The sequence below is a fragment of the Melanotaenia boesemani genome, chromosome 6 (assembly GCF_017639745.1).
Source record: "Melanotaenia boesemani isolate fMelBoe1 chromosome 6, fMelBoe1.pri, whole genome shotgun sequence".
NCBI classification, from domain to species: domain Eukaryota; kingdom Metazoa; phylum Chordata; class Actinopteri; order Atheriniformes; family Melanotaeniidae; genus Melanotaenia; species Melanotaenia boesemani.
In genome coordinates this window covers 2063652-2080828 of record NC_055687.1, presented here as the reverse complement: position 1 = coordinate 2080828, position 17177 = coordinate 2063652, and the positions used below count along the sequence as shown (strand labels likewise).

At 46.0% G+C, this 17177-nt stretch overlaps 1 protein-coding gene across 1 annotated transcript in view; it reads left to right on the top strand.

Moving 5' to 3' along the window:
• cpne4a (copine IVa) overlaps window positions 1-16839 on the top strand; it is a 109769-nt gene extending 92930 nt beyond the window's left edge. The window contains exons 12-17 of the mRNA XM_041987558.1: window positions 321-454; window positions 3998-4052; window positions 5323-5374; window positions 12848-12981; window positions 13947-14183; window positions 16160-16839. Of these exons, the coding sequence (XP_041843492.1) occupies window positions 321-454; window positions 3998-4052; window positions 5323-5374; window positions 12848-12981; window positions 13947-14183; window positions 16160-16291 (744 nt within the window). The 3' untranslated portion in view covers window positions 16292-16839. The remainder of the gene's footprint in view (window positions 1-320; window positions 455-3997; window positions 4053-5322; window positions 5375-12847; window positions 12982-13946; window positions 14184-16159) is intronic.
• Window positions 16840-17177: the final 338 nt, after the last annotated feature.

Sequence of the window (17177 nt, the reverse complement as noted above, 5' to 3'; positions counted from 1 at the left end):
TATCTATCTATCTATCTATTCATCTATCTATCTATCTATCTATCTATCTATCTATCTATCTATCTATCTATCTCTCTATCTATCTATCTATCTATCTATCTATCTATCTATCTATCTATTCATCTATCTATCTATCTATCTATCTATCTATCTATCTATCTATCTATCTATCTATCTATCTATCTATCTATCTATCTATCTATCTATCTATCTCTCTATCTATCTATCTATCTATCTATCTATCTATCTATCTATAGACATTGTATATTATAAGGTTTAAATAAAGCCGACTCGGCTGTGATTGTCTGGTTTCTCTGCAGGTGGCCGTCGACTTCACCGCTTCTAACGGAGATCCTCGTAACAGCTGCTCTCTGCACTACATCCACCCTTACCAGCCCAACGAGTACCTGAAGGCTCTGGTGGCGGTGGGGGAGATCTGCCAGGACTACGACAGGTTGGTCCAAACCAACCAATCACAGCGCTCCGACACCAGCCAGGACGTCACATACAGCAGTTTTATCAGAGCTCAGAGGATGTCAGCCGACATCTCTACCTCTGAGAACAGAGAGCACAGTTAAAGATGCTTTTTCTCCTCTTCCTTATCGCTTAAATTTCAGTTTTTTAAACAGTTTTTCAGTTTCAAATAAAGACGGGTTTTGTGGTCTCTACAGGCTCATGTGATCCTGAAGCCTTTTTGACTTTGACTTTTATCGTCCATTAGAAGAAAAACTGAAAATAAAGCATCCTGAGCTAAAACACCAGTTACAGTCTGATCAGAAACTCAGTGGCATTTCATTCTGTTTAATAAACAATATGTAGGAAGTGACAATAAAGTTGAGTTGAAGTTGCGAGTTGGGGCTGAGAATCAGATCATGGAGACGTTAACCCTTTCTGGGGACTTTTTGTCCTTTCTGGCAAACTTCCAGCCACCGTTCTGGTCGTGTTACCCCACAAGTGAAGATTTTTATACATAAAATTCCAATTTCAGTTTTCAGAAAAGCCAACAGGACATCAGGGACAAATTTACCAGCATTTCTGCTCATTAAAGGACAAAAAGACCTGTCTGCAAACTACTATAAAACATTACGGATTCATGTTCTTTTCCACATTTTCTGCTCAGCTCTTTCAGTCAACTTCAGTCCTAATAAAAATACCAAAAGTTTGATTACATGAATTATTTACCATCTACCGCTTAACACCTTTTCAGTCTTTTGGTGTTTCTGCTTGGAAATTATTTACCCAGAAATAATAAGTCTTTTCTCTACAATTACAAACTCTGTAAAGCGCCTTGGTATGAAAAACAAACTAATACTAGATCAGTTTGCTGTAAACAGAACGTCAGATGATGTCTTCTGCTTTTACGTGATGGATGTTTCGTGTGAAGCTTAAATCTGCTACAAATAAATGAGCCTTTCCTTTCAAATTCATTAATTAGGCGACTAACTGGAAACTGGTGTGTGGTTAACTGACCTTCTCTGTTTCTACTGTAGTTACAGTCGCTGAAACCAGCATGAAATCAGAAAGAAAACCAGAAAGAAAAAAGACGCTCCTGCTGTAGAGTTAGTCGACCTGAGAAAAGACGTCATAACAGAGAAATTATAAATTATAGACGCGATAAAAGAAACGTGGGAGGAAACTACAAAGCAGCTAAATGCGTCTCGAGCCTTCTGATCCAGCTCACCCGACTCAAATGAAATGAATCCAAGACCCGTTCTGAGCAACGACCCATTAACGTGAGTCCGGCAGAGACGTGGAAAACCTGCTGGACTGCGAGTTGGATAGCGATGTTCTACAGGCGACTCCGAACCACTTCAGGACACCTCTGCAGGTCTGGAGGTCTGCAGGTCTGGGGGTCTGCAGGTCTATAGGTCTGGAGGTCTGCAGGTCTGGGGGTCTGCAGGTCTACAGATCTGGAGGTCTGCAGGTCTGCAGGTCTGGGGGTCTGCAGGTCTACAGGTCTGCAGGTCTGGGGGTCTGGAGGTCTGCAGGTCTACAGGTCTGCAGGTCTGCAGGTCTGGGGGTCTGCAGGTCTACAGGTGTGGAGGTCTGCAGGTCTGGGGGTCTGCAGGTCTGCAGGTCTACAGGTCTACAGGTCTGGAGGGCTGCAGGTCTGCAGGTCTGGAGGTCTGCAGGTCTGGGGGTCTGCACGTCTACAGGTCTGGAGGTCTGCAGATCTGCAGGTCTGGAGGTCTGCAGGTCTGGGGGTCTGCAGGTCTATAGGTCTGGAGGTCTGCAGGTCTGCAGGTCTGGGGGTCTGCAGGTCTACAGGTCTGCAGGTCTGGGGGTCTGGAGGTCTGCAGGTCTACAGGTCTACAGGTCTGGAGGGCTGCAGGTCTGGAGGTCTGGAGGTCTGCAGGTCTGGGGGTCTGCAGGTCTGCAGGTCTGGAGGTCTGCAGGTCTACAGGTCTACAGGTCTGCAGGTCTGGAGGTCTGCAGGTCTACAGGTCTGCAGGTCTACAGGTCTACAGGTCTGCAGGTCTGGGGGTCTGCAGGTCTACAGGTCTGGAGGTCTGCAGGTCTGGGGGTCTGCAGGTCTACAGGTCTGGGGGTCTGCAGGTCTACAGGTCTGGGGGTCTGCAGGTCTACAGGTCTGGGGGTCTGCAGGTCTACAGATCTGGAGGGCTGCAGGTCTGCAGGTCTGGAGGTCTGGAGGTCTGCAGGTCTGGGGGTCTGCAGGTCTACAGGTCTGGAGGTCTGCAGATCTGCAGGTCTGGGGGTCTGCAGGTCTACAGGTCTGGGGGTCTGGAGGTCTGGGGGTCTGCAGGTCTACAGGTCTGGAGGTCTGCAGGTCTGAAAGGCTGCAGGTCTGCAGGTCTGGAGGTCTGCAGGTCTGGGGGTCTGCAGGTCTGGAGGTCTGCAGGTCTGGAGGGCTGCAGGTCTGCAGGTCTACAGGTCTGGAGGTCTGCAGGTCTGGAGGTCTGGAGGTCTGCAGGTCTACAGGTCTGGAGGAGTCGGAGGATTCTTAGACCTGAGAAAGTTGTTAAGTAGATTTTATTCTTAAGTTTGAGGGTAGGACTAAGTTCTCAGCTGGGACTAAACTGTTACCCTAACCCCCCTTTCCACCGCAGTTCCGCGTTCTGGCTGTGCCGTGGCCTCCGTTGCTATTTGCAGGCTCTTTAGTCGATGGTTTGATTCCCACCAGAAGCGCCTTGTCATGGCTCTCTGCTAAACATACGCGTTTATCCGTCTATTTTTGACGGAGCAAACATCCAGAATGTGTCAAGCTCAGCAGTTCAGATCGAACCAGACAGGAAATCAGACACGGGAGCAGAATAAAAGCTTCTGGTAACTTTCAGAATAAAAGCCCCTGTGCAGATTTGTGCTGCTGAACCATGGAAACATTCGGTCATTAACCAGTCAGGAGGTCTCATGGTCATCATGGACGATGAGACGTTTATCCTGGAAGTGAAATCACAAAGTTCTCCTGTGATTTCGTGACCTTGTGGATTCAGTTAGGTGGACTGACCTCGCGGGCGCTCTGCAACCCACACGCTCCCGGTGTGGATTGACGCGCCACGGAGGTCAGAACGAAACCGCGGCACAGCCGTTACGCAACACACACACACCTGGTGTAAAATGCAGACACTTAATAAATATTTGACCTGATGTTACACTCTGAAACCGGATCCTAACCCTCCGACCCCGTACCAGACGCCTCCGGCTCATGTGATCAAAATCATATTTTTTTAACCCATTTTCAGTAAATTTAAGGCTGAACCTATCATTGATGAGCTAGCTGATGATGTCATGTGTCTTTTTTCCATGATGTCATCAGGGATGAACTTAGGGAGATGGGTGGAAGATGGAAAGATGGATGAATTCACTTCCTTTCTAACATCATGTTTGTTTCAGTAATAAATGTCTTCTTGCTCCACAGCTAACTGCAGGAAGTAGTCACGTCTCGGCCAATCAGTTTCCTTTCTGTTAGCAGCCAATCATCTCCTCCTCCTCCATTTTCCATTTTTAACTTCTAATTTTCTCTTTTTTTTCCTCTCAGTGACAAAATGTTTCCGGCGTTCGGCTTCGGAGCTCGGATCCCTCCCGACTTTAAGGTAATTACCTGCCCGGCTCGCCGCCTCTCCCAGCATGCACGCTTAGAGAGGCTGAAGCCGAGCCAGTCAACAGCCGGTGATTACACCTCCACGTCCCCGTCCTCCACACCCCGGGGTGCCGTTGGATCCGTCCTACCTCTCCCTGCCTCCTCATTTGCCCTCCAATGATGCCGTGCAGCACCTGCTGGGCTGATGCTGCTTTCACATCATTTCTAACAGCTTCTGATTAGCTCCGTTCAGCCCCCACATCCCCACCGCTAGCAGGAAGCAGACTCAGGGCGGGCGGCCGTCTGCCTCCACCTGTTGGTCCAGCGGAGATTTGTGTCACAATTTCTTTTATTTATTTTGCTTCTACTACACCTGAACACATCCCTGGTGAGATGCAGCTGTCGTCAGCCATATCAGAACCTGACGTGAGGTTTGTGGTTAATCTATCACCAGATCAGTCATGGCATCCTGACTGATGACCTGGTACCAGATCATCAGATCCACCCTGGGTTGTGGGACCAGGTCTTTCTCAGCTGGATTCGCCTCTTATGAGCCCGTCAGAATGGTGCATGTTTGGAGGCTGGAAACCTCTAGAAATGTTGTGTAATTTCTCTCGCTCAGCCACATGGGAGCGGCATCGGTAGGAATTCTCCCTGTGTGAGTCTGTGGTTTGTGGTTCTTGTATGCCAGCTCAGTCCTGAGAGCCACTACCCTGAGACTTTTAGATGCATCCCGTTCCTCCAGCACACCTGAATCAAAGGTTAGATTCCCTCATCCACATGTCGCTCAGCTCTGCAGAGGCTGGGTTAATTCCTCACACTGGAACGTTATTTCTGGCATTTCATGTTTTAGTTGAGCTTTTTCTTTCTGTTTTATTAATTTCATTTAAAGTTTTCTTTAATGCTCTTGTTATTGCTTCCTGCATCCTGCTGTGATGCTTTTAATGTTTATGTAAAGCACTTTAATTTGTCTTCTACATGACATGTGACGTACAGATGACCTTGCCTTGGTAATAAGCCATTCATTTGGTTCAGGGGTGTTGGCGAAAGGATGAATCTAAAAGCTTCTTCTGCTGCAGCATCCGTCTGCTGGAGATCCCGGTCCCACCTCACCTGAGCTTACCTGGAGGGAGTCCATCAGCTGAAAAAGAAAAATGGAAGAAAATGATTAAGAGGGACGAACAAGTTATTTCAGAGTAGTTATTTCATGGTTGAAGGTTTTCTGTAGGAGATTTTTGATCAAAGATGAAACCAGACTTCCTGTATGTCGCCCTCCTCTGCAGGTCTCCCACGACTTCGCTGTGAATTTTAACGAGGACAACCCGGAGTGTGCAGGTAAGTGCTTTGATTACACCGTGTCTGAACAAAATGAAAGAAAGAAAAAACGTCTCAAACATTGAACACCGAGCCTCAGAAGTCAGAGCGTAAAGGAAAGGCTTTGATGTGAGAATTAGTTTGATGGCGTCGGGTCCGCTCCATCGATCTGGATCCTGATGCAAGAACTGAGGATGGTTTCCAGGCGTCTCCGGAGGCTCCTGATCTGCTTTTTAAATGTCCACATGTAGGCCTGCGACAGGGGTCAGAGGACAGATGGAAGACGCCACAAAAATAATCAGACTTTTTTTCCCCCTCAAGGTTTAAATTCCCAACATGATGCCTGAGACGTTGTCGTCTGTTTGAGGATGACTTATATCTCATGGTTCAGGAAAAGAAAAAACATTTAAAGGAAATCTTTTAATTTCCTTTGAACTAAACCCAGAGCGTTTCTCAAAACAAGTCTGGATGTGAATCCAGGAAAACAACATCATGTAACAACAGTAGTAATTTAAGAAGAATCTGAAGCAGGTTGGGAAGCAGAACCAGAACAAAACTGGAGGGTTTAATACGGCAGAGGTGACCAGAGAGGATGCAGGTGTAGCGATGAAGCTGGAGACAACCGAGCCAGCTGGGAGGAAACAAGACACGTCTGAAACGGAGCATCAGAGACAGCGAACAATGAGAAATCCTGCTTTACCCACCCCCCATCCACCCCATCCACCCCAACACCCCCCATCCACCCCAACACCCCCCACTGTGTCTACAGAGTAGATCAGTACAGAGTGGACCAGTACAGAGTAGACCAGTACAGAGTGGACCAGTACAGAGTGGACCAGTACAGAGTAGACCAGTACAGAGTAGACCAGTACAGAGTGGACCAGTACAGAGTAGACCAGTACAGAGTGGACCAGTACAGAGTGGACCAGTACAGAGTGGACCAGTACAGAGTAGACCAGTACAGAGTGGACCAGTACAGAGTAGACCAGTACAGAGTGGACCAGTACAGAGTAGACCAGTACAGAGTGGACCAGTACAGAGTGGACCAGTACAGAGTAGACCAGTACAGAGTGAACCAGTACAGAGTAGACCAGTACAGAGTGGACCAGTACAGAATGGACCAGTACAGAGTAGACCAGTACAGAGTGGACCAGTACAGAGTAGACCAGTACAGAGTAGACCAGTACAGAGTCCACCACCAGTACAGAGTAGACCAGTACAGAGTAGACCAGTACAGAGTCCACCACCAGTACAGAGTAGACCAGTACAGAGTAGACCAGTACAGAGTGGACCAGTACAGAGTAGACCAGTACAGAGTAGACCAGTACAGAGTCCACCACCAGTACAGAGTAGACCAGTACAGAGTAGACCAGTACAGAGTGGACCAGTACAGAGTGGACCAGTACAGAGTAGACCAGTACAGAGTGGACCAGTACAGAGTAGACCAGTACAGAGTAGACCAGTACAGAGCCCACCACCAGTACAGAGTCAAAGGAAGTGTTCCAGAGTCTGGGGGCCACCGACCAGAGGCCTCTGTCTCCTTTTGTTTTGAGCCCCATCAGCAGCCCCATAAAGGACCCCAGGAACGTATGTGTGAAGAAGTCCTCTGATATAACCTGCTGACGTGTTAAAAACGCATGTCTTAAAGTTTCTAAAGAAGTCAGTAAATGAGTGTTTGGCAGATTGTTTTCTTTCTTGTAACAAAGCTTCTTGGTAAATAAAAACCAGTGAATTTCCCTTTTAAATGGAGACATATTTGTAAGAAACTGCTTCTTTCATCTGAGAACTTTGGTGTGAAAGACTGAACCTGAGATGGTGATCCATGCTTTTTATTTATTCCTGTCTGGACTACTGTAACAGCGTTTTTACTTCTTTAAATAAGAAAGAGCTAAACGGTCTTCAGGCTGTACAGAACGCTGCCACTGTTACCTCTGCTCTATTAAACCTTCCAGTTTTGTCGGGATCAGATAGGGAAGCCTTCCTTCCTCTTGTGACTGAGGTTTGCTATCCGCACTCATTCAGTCGCAAGTCAAGGCCTCATTTGGGCCAAACATTTTTGCTACCTGTGTCTCTTTTTATGCAGGTAGAATAAAATAAAATAAGAAAGAAAATTTAGATTTGATTTGGTTTTCCTAGCTGTACATTTTATGAGTTTTTTTTCACATTTTCATGTGAAGCTAAACTCTAAAAGCTGAACATCTTCAGTTGGAGTTCACTCACGATATGAAAGAGTCTGACCAGCTTTATGTGATTTATTCTGTCTTTAAATAAACATTAATGTGCCACTAAATATCAGTAATTAAAGCTCAGATTTCCTGTTGCTGTGTCAGAGGACTCGGCCTCCAGGCAAATGTCAATAATTCAGTGATTCTCAGACTGGAGGAAAAACAACAACTTTAAACTGTACGACTATAAGCCATCAAATGAAATTCTCCATAGAGAAGAAAGTCTCCCTTCTTCCTGTGTGGTTGCTACCTTTGTTTGATCAAATTGATCAGAACAGAACTCTGATCAGCTGATGGCTTTCTAATCTACGTCCTGACCTTCAGGAACCTTCACTCATCTGGAGGTTTGTTCTTCCCCAGATCCAGAAGTTTCATCTCCCTGTTAACTCGTTATGTCCTGATGCAACAGATTTTACATTTCAAGCCTGATATGATGCCTTGAATCAACATTTTAAGTCCACACAATCAATATGTGACAAATACAATAGAAACTCAAGCTTTAAGGTTTCATTTTATTTTAATCTCAAGTCTCTTGATTCTTCAGAAATTGAGAAATAAAAAGTTTTAGTTGAAGTTTCAGCCCCTGGATAAGTAGGTTTTAAATGGTGTAAGCCTGGTGTAACAACACAGGCCACGTACAGTAGTTTAGAGAAAGAGAATCAATCATTTAAAAGTCAACGTCTGCCTTCTAACGGGGTTCTGTTGTTTTATTCAACAGTGTTGTTGTATGTCAGCATTATTACATCACTAACAGCGTCATCACTAGAGGGATGCTGAAATCTGATGACTCAGAGGGGGAAATGTAGGAATTTTACAACCCTAATTCCAAAAAAAGTCAGGAGTCGGTAAAATATAGATAAAAACCGAATCTCATCAAGCCATATTTTATCCCAGGAGAACATGAGCAACATATCAGATCATTTTTACCATTTTATAAACAGTATGAGCTCGTTTTGAATCTGGTGGCAGCAACACATCTGTAAAAACCTCTGTCCATCTTTCCGTTTGAGAGACTCTGCCTCTCTGAAATGCTCCTTTTATACCCAGTCATGTTACTGACCTGTTGCCAGTAACCTGATTAGTTCTCAAATGCTCCTCGAGTTGTTTGATTTGCAGCAATTACTTTTCCAGCTGTAATCTAACTGTTTTGGAACCAGGGTTGTACATCTTTTAGGTAACATTTTTAGCCAAAGTTTTGTGCTTTTGACCAACACAAGTTGTATCTCTGTCACACAACTGGATGAGAAAGGTAAAATCAATGTCCCATAGGATAAAACAGGTAAGTAAAGATGTCCAAGGGGGCTAGGCAGAAGGCAAATAACATGAGGTCCTAACACTAAAAGTGATTAGAGAGAAAATGCTGGATGCACAAGGAACACAGATGAATTAGATTTGTTAGAAAGATAGTCTTACATTAATTAGCCAAATCATTAGCCTCACATGCTAAGTCATATTTTGGCTAATCTGCCTGACTGTACTCTCCTAATATTGCTGACTGTGCATGATTGTCTATAAAACCTTAAAATATGACTTGGGGAATGATGCTGTGAGGCTAAAGATAACGGTGAAGGTGTGTATTAATTCCTCTGCTACTGTGTGAGGCTTCTTAGACTCTACACACTACTTCATATGAGGTGAGTTGAGGTGGATGCTGCTTTAGTAAAACAACTCTGCTAATGACCACAGCTAAGAAGTTTATTTCTAAAGTAACCACCAGTATTATGTTTGTGTTCAGAAGGTTACCCCAAGTCGCTTCTTGCTGTCCACTGATGATATTTTGAGACAAACAACACCTATGGTTTCTCTTCATTACTATTACCACTACTTGTCCATTACCTTGTTATGAGCAGGTCAAGATATGCACTGCCGTTTTTCTTTTTTGGCGGAGTGGTGGGTCTTAGCAAAATTATTATTACTTTATGCTAACCACATTCTCAGACCCCTCCAGTGACTTCTTCTGGTGTTATTGGAGACTTTTGGAGACTGAATTGAAAGCCTGTATTGTTTACTTTTTCCCCTTCCCCCATCCAAAAGCACTCACACAAGCCATAGTCCTCCAGCAGCATCAGTCCCAGCTCCCATCATCAGTCCCAGCTCCCAGGATCAGTCCCAGCATCAGTACCTTCTGCCAGCATCAGTCCCAGTTCTCAGCATCAGTCCCAGCTCCCATCATCAATCCCAACTCCCAGGATCAGTCCCAGCATCAGTCCCAGCTCCCAGCATCAGTCCCAGCTCCCAGCATCAGTCCCAGCTCCCATCATCAATCCCAACTCCCAGGATCAGTCCCAGCATCAGTCCCAGCTCCCAGGATCAGTCCCAGCATCAGTCCCAGCTCCCAGGATCAGTCCCAGCATCAGTCCCAGCTCCCAGCATCAGTCCCAGCTCCCATCATCAATCCCAACTCCCAGGATCAGTCCCAGCATCAGTCCCAGCTCCCAGGATCAGTCCCAGCATCAGTCCCAGCTCCCAGCATCAGTCCCAGCTCCCATCATCAATCCCAACTCCCAGGATCAGTCCCAGCATCAGTCCCAGCTCCCAGGATCAGTCCCAGCATCAGTCCCAGCTCCCAGGATCAGTCCCAGCATCAGTACCTTCTGCCAGCATCAGTCCCAGCTCCCAGCATCAGTCCCAGCTCTCAGCATCAGTCCCACCTCTCAGCATCACTCCCAGCTCCCAGGATCAGTCCCAGCATCAGTCCCAGCTCCCGGCATCAGTCCCAGCTATCAGCATCAGTCCCAGCTCCCAGTATCAGTCCCAGCTCCTGGCATCAGTCCCAGCTCTCAGCATCAGTCCCCACTCACAGCATCAGTCCCAGCTTCTGGCATCAGTCCCCACTCCCAGCATCAGTCCCATCTTCCATCATCAATCCCAACTTCCAGGATCAGTCCCAGCATCAGTCCCAGCTCCCAGTATCAGTCCCAGCTCCTGGCATCAGTCCCAGCTCTCAGCATCAGTCCCCACTCACAGCATCAGTCCCAGCTTCTGGCATCAGTCCCAGCTATCAGCATCAGTCCCCACTCCCAGCATCAGTCCCAGCTCCTGGCATCAGTCCCAGCTGCCGGCATCAGTCCCAGCTTCCAGCATCAGTCTCAGCTTCTGGCATCAGTCCCAGCTCTCAGCATCAGTCCCCACTCCCAGCATCAGTCCCATCTTTCATCATCAATCCCAACTCCCAGGATCAGTCCCAGCATCAGTCCCAGCTCCCAGTATCAGTCCCAGCTCCTGGCATCAGTCCCAGCTCTCAGCATCAGTCCCCACTCACAGCATCAGTCCCAGCTTCTGGCATCAGTCCCAGCTCTCAGCATCAGTCCCCACTCCCAGCATCAGTCCCATCTTCCATCATCAATCCCAACTTCCAGGATCAGTCCCAGCATCAGTCCCAGCTCCCGGCATCAGTCCCATCTCCCATCATCAATCCCAACTCCCAGGATCAGTCCCAGCATCAGTCCCCACTCTCAGCATCAGTCCCAGCTCCTGGCATCAGTCCCATCTCCCGTCATCAATCCCAACTCCCAGGATCAGTCCCAGCATCAGTCTCAGTTTCCGGTATCAGTACCAGCATTAGTCTCAGCATTAGTCCCAGCATCAGTCCCAGCTCCTGGCATCAGTCCCAGCTGCCGGCATCAGTCCCAGCTCCCAGCATCAGTCCCAGCTCCCGGCATCAGTCCCATCTCCCATCATCAATCCCAACTCCCAGGATCAGTCCCAGCATCAGTCCCCACTCTCAGCATCAGTCCCAGCTCCTGGCATCAGTCCCATCTCCCGTCATCAATCCCAACTCCCAGGATCAGTCCCAGCATCAGTCTCAGTTTCCGGTATCAGTACCAGCATTAGTCTCAGCATTAGTCCCAGCATCAGTCCCAGCTCCTGGCATCAGTCCCAGCTGCCGGCATCAGTCCCAGCTCCCAGCATCAGTCCCAGCTCCTGGCATCAGTCCCCACTCCCAGCATCAGTCCCAGCTCTTAGCATCAGTTCCAGCATTAGTCTCAGTATCCGTCCCAGCTTCCAGGATCAGTCCCAGCATCAGGCTTTTGGTTCCACTTCCTCCCTAAAAACATGATGATATTTATGGTCTTTACTTTTTGCCTCTCCTACGACATTATTCCTCTCTGCTGTAGCTTCCTTAAAAATTATATGTACCAGGTAATTATGCAAATTAGATGATATCATTTAGCAAATCTTAATGATTTTTAGTACAGCCATTATCTACTTTTTATACCAATTGGCAACAATGCTCCATTGTTAATTCATCATCATTTCCTACTGGTACTTTTACAAATTTGTCCATGTTTCACAAGTATTGCAAAAACTGTGTATATTTAGGATAGCTGGTGAAAGGTCTACTCTCTTGACTGCTAAAGGTCATTGATGAGCTCAGAGAGACTTCAGCATCAACACTTTTAATGAAGTCTGAATGTGTGTCTCTGTGACCTTCAGTTACTAAAATCGCATCAGTGCTGCCTCGAGCTGCGCTGGGACATCTCTAAACACTCAGAGGAGACAGGAGAGTAGTTTTTCTCCTGATAAAAACCATACTGTAGCTAAAAGCTTCAATTGAAAAATAAAAAACAGGCACACTGTAGCATCAGAAATCTGCATCTCTGCCGTTGTTTACAGACTTGTAATACATTTTAGCCTGGTAGTGGTCGGGCTGCATGGTGGGGTGGTGGTCAGCTTCGTTGCCTCACACGAAGAAGGTTCCTGGTTCAAGCCCTTCTATGTGGAGCTTGTATCTTCTTCCTGTGTCATGGTCTGTGTGTATTTGGTTTAGTTTTACTCTCATGTCTTGTCTGGTTTCCTGTTTTACTTTGTAGTTCCTTCCCTGGTGTGTTGGATTCTTTGTTGTTCCTGTTCATTAGTTCACCTTGTTTGATTTGTTGTGGTGTTGGTGTTGTGTTTCCTGGTTCTTCTGTGTCATAAACCTGATTCCTGCTTTCCGTCTGCCTCCTGCCTTTACATCCTGTATTTGGGTCCACTTCCTCACCTCCGCTGCGATGTGACAAGGGGAGCTTTATGGGCTCCTCTTGACAATCACATTTTTTATTTAGTTATTTTGAATTATGGGATCCGGGGAGACCAGAGCACAGAGCCTAGGGCCCCAAAAGTCCATTTATTTGTGTGTTGTGTTTCTTGTGATTTAAGTCTAAGTGTAATAAAACTGAGAGGAGACTGGCCACAGGGTGCAGTCAACAAGGCCACTAAGATGGCCCCCTTTGCTCCACCCAGCATGATGTGCACAGTCTTTGTTTGTCCCACATTTTGTTGTCAGGTATCCAGGGTGTGGTGGAGGCCTACCAAGCCTGCCTACCTAAGCTGCAGCTCTATGGCCCCACCAACATCGCCCCAATCATCCAGAAGGTCGCCAAAACTGCCTCACAGGAGGTCCACACCAAAGAGGCCATGGTGAGACCACCTTCAGTGCTACCTGTGTAGTAAAACTTTATCTCCAGCTGAGGCATCCACCAGATTTTGGGTGGTTGGGGTTCTATGTAAAGATCAGTCATAATGAATCTGAATATTTTATCGTTAAGAAATGACCAACCATCATCACCAAAGTGGCTGTAAGTTTTTATTTATAACCACCAAACTGAATTTTAAGCCCCATTTGGCAGGTTGGCAGGTGTTAAATCACCTCTCTATCCTGTAACATGTTCACATCAACCTGGAATACCTCATTTTGCCGAGGTAAGGAACACTTTGATTGGAGATGAACTGATGAGCATCTCTCATCTGACCATCCACCTGACCTCCTACATCCATGTTGAAGAGATACATGACCCTGGTAGAAAGAGACACCTTACCTCAGAAAAACAAGAATAACTGGAATTTATCCCAGTAGAAAAATAAAGGTCTGTTTTTTTGGTCGTTACCCACTATGAGCACTGTGGGAGCCACAGCTAAAGGTAGAGAATTTGACAAGAGGATTATCTCTGAATATCTGAGACAATCATAGCATTGCAGGCAGCTGTAAACATGAACAATGTCAGAAATACTTCTGTCAAGAATGGAAATATAAAAGCACCAGATGGTTTGAAGCCACGTCTGATCATCAGGTTAGAAATCTTTTTATCTGATGTTGGAAAGACTTTGAGGATAGAAGTTTCCCAGTCTTTCTGCTACCTGACAGGCGCTCTGACAGGTTGCCCTTTCAGGATCAGAGAATAACAAACAGGAAATGAAAGCTTTTCAGACATCTTGTCAGCCACCAAAACACTGTAAGAACTTCTGTTTTTAGAGCTAATTTTTCTCCAGCCAGTTAAAAACATGCACAGTATTGTTCCCCACTAGAATTCCAACATTCCCAGTAAACAGAGCTAGCAGCCTGAACTGGGATGATTAACTTTCTCTCTTCACATTGATGCCAACAGCAATACTTCATCCTGCTGATCCTTACGGACGGCGTCATCACCGACATGGCGGACACCAGGGAGGCCATCGTCCAGGCCTCCCACCTCCCCATGTCCGTCATCATCGTTGGGATCGGGAATGCCGACTTCAGCGACATGCAGATGCTGGACTGCGATGACGGGATCCTCCGCTCGCCCAAAGGAGAACCGGTGCTCCGGGACATCGTCCAGTTCGTCCCTTTCCGCAATTTCAAACATGTGAGTTCAAGAAATGAATCTGTAACCTCTTCCATGAGTGGCCCCCGTGCAGGGGGCTGAGGGAGGTCCTGCAACACAAACCGTCTTAGCAGACACCAGGGAGCAGCAATGCTAACATGTAGCATAGCAACATGACGGGAAAAATACTCCACCAAGCATCCGCATCCAAACCAAACACAGTTCAAACCCCAGCAGTTATATGGGAACATAAGAAAACCATGAAAACCGCTCTGTCCACCAGAGCTTCTGCTAGTTTCTCCACTTCAATCAAAACCACACAAACAAGGAGTCGTATGAAAGCAGAAACTCTGCTGGTTACAAATAATTTACACCCAAACCAACCCCCCCATGTCCTCTGGTGCACCCCAGGGTTCGGTGCTTGGACCTTCTTGTTCATTATATACCTTTTCCCTTTGACACCCGCCCAGCTCTACCTGTCCACCTGCCTGCAACTGGTTCAAAACCCTGCTATTTCCTGAACCCTCTCCTTTTGTCATAGTGCAGCAGTGTCTTCCAATTAAGGTCTGTTTCATCTGTGAAATCGTACGTTTCACCAACCACACCGCTCTACTTCTCACCGATCTCCTCAACATGCCCGGCCGTACTCTCAGATCTTCCTTCTCCATCAAACTCATCCTCTCGCTTGTCCATGGGGGTTGAGAGCCTTCAGCCCTGAACATAAAACCGTCACATTCTCGTCTTCAAACACATCTTTTTAGACGAGCATGTTCTTTCTAGCTCTGGGACTGGAATAACACCATTTCACTGTTCCCTTTATCGCTGCTTTTATATGTTTTGGGTTTTTACTTCCTTCCCTGTATTTTAATCTTATTTGACATTGAGTGTCCTGAAAGGCACCTTTAAATAAAATGTATTATTATTATTTAGACATTTACTAATTCTTGGTCAGATGTTATTTTTACCTTTAATGTGGTAGAAACCTCATCAGGTATCAGAAAGAAGTCATTTCTATTGGCAGGTGTTGCTATACCATCCAAAATGTACAGTTTCTATGTCTTTTTTAAATATCTCCAAACACCCATTGTCTCTAGTGATTTTAAATGATTATTACTGACACATTTATCTGTTAACAGCCTTTGTTGTTCAGCAGCTAAAAACCTCAATGGGAACCTGATGGTGCATCAATTTAAAAAACGTCCCCTCCTGATAGCAAAGTAGTTGTAGTCTGGAAAAAGCAATAAACCGGATGGAAAGTGTTTTAAATTCATGACTGAAGCACGCTGGAAGAGGACGAGATGAAACACTGAAGTAATTGAAGAGATTGGTGTTTTTCCACCCTTTAGGAAGACGGATGAGGCGGGGACCTTCCAACCAATCGTAACTGTGAAATTCTTCTTACAAAGGAATTTAGGCTCTTTTACAACTTCAGCTGATCCTGAACAGGGAGGATCCATCTTCCCTGCTCAGACTGGAGATGTTTTCCTTCTGGGTTTAATCTGTGATGAATGAGAGTTTCTGTCTTTGACTCCAGAAGAAAGTTTTTCATTTAACAGCAGCAGACATGAGAAGCTCTGATGGAAATAAAATGTAAAGCGAGAAGTCGAAGCACCGTCCGCACTGCCAAGCACCACCTTACAGTCAGGGTTTATATATATATATATATATATATATATATATATATATATATATATATATATATATATATATATATATGTGTGTGTGTGTGTGTGTCAAAGCTTCATCTCATAAAAAGGTTCAATCCCCACAGATATTAGTCTTGATTTGAAACATTTACATAAAATAAAGAACCAGAAGTTAGATAAAAACATGTCGGGAAGGGTAAAGATCAATGGTTGAATGAGTCTTTAAATTATGTTACAACTGTGTTTATTTTTTTGGATGTAATTTGTATATTTTTTTACTAAATTTCCCTTCATGGACACACAAAAGGGCTGGAGGTGAGGCTGCAGAGGGGATTCCTATAAGCCTGAACCCGTGTCTTTTTCCCTCCTCAGGCCTCTCCAGCTGCTCTGGCTAAGAGCGTGCTAGCAGAAGTGCCCAACCAAGTGGTTGACTATTACAACAGCAAGGGCATCAAGCCCAAAGTGCCCAGCCAGTACCAGTCTTCCAGGCCGTTTGGCCCCTGAGCATCAGCTGCCATGGGGCGGCACATCCTCTCGTGGACCGAGCGACACATTTTCTGTCTTTTGTTCTTTGTTAAGGCGGATGCTAAAGGTGCTACGGTGTTTTATCATGAGGAGACGGGTCACTTTAGACCTTCACTGTCAGCAGGACACATCTGTTCAGTTCTGACCCAGACCAGAGGTCAAGAATCAGGTCAGGTCTCATTTTTCTGCTGCTAGTCCCCAACCAGAGTATGCATGTTATCATCTACGGTCACAGCAGGAGCAAACGGTGTGTTCAGAATGTTTTATTTGTTAATATGAAGCTAAACTTGAAAGCAAAATAGCACAAGGAGGCAAAAACTTTCATGCAAATCATCAACCAAAGCTGGTGAAGCAGAAGGTGGAGAAGGAGATTATGCATGCATCATGAAGACATGCTAGCTGCTTAAGACCATTTTCTGATCATCTGTCATCTCCTTTCTACATCTGAACTGATGTTTTTGTAAATGCAACTGATCAGAAAGCAGATTTAAAAATATCTCCAGAGTATCCTCCTGAAGTACGAGCGCTCTGGGGCGTAAAAACATCACGTGGAAACGTTGGGGGTCAGGGAGGTCTGGGAAACGTAGCACCTTTAGCATCCACCGTGCATGCAGGGCCGACAGCGGCTGAGCAGATACGTGTTCAGGAGTCATGAAAAGCACACCGACCAATCCAAACGCTGCTTCCCTGCAGACAGCATGACGGCCGGGAACCAGCCAGTGAAGGAATGTACCAACCCCACCCCCTCCTGTTTGTTTTTATAAGAGTCTATTAAAGGATTTGCTATATTTCGTAACCTTGGTATATTGTAAAGCATTTTGAATCTAAGCGAGCTGCCTTCAGACGTCTGCATCCTCTACTGTTA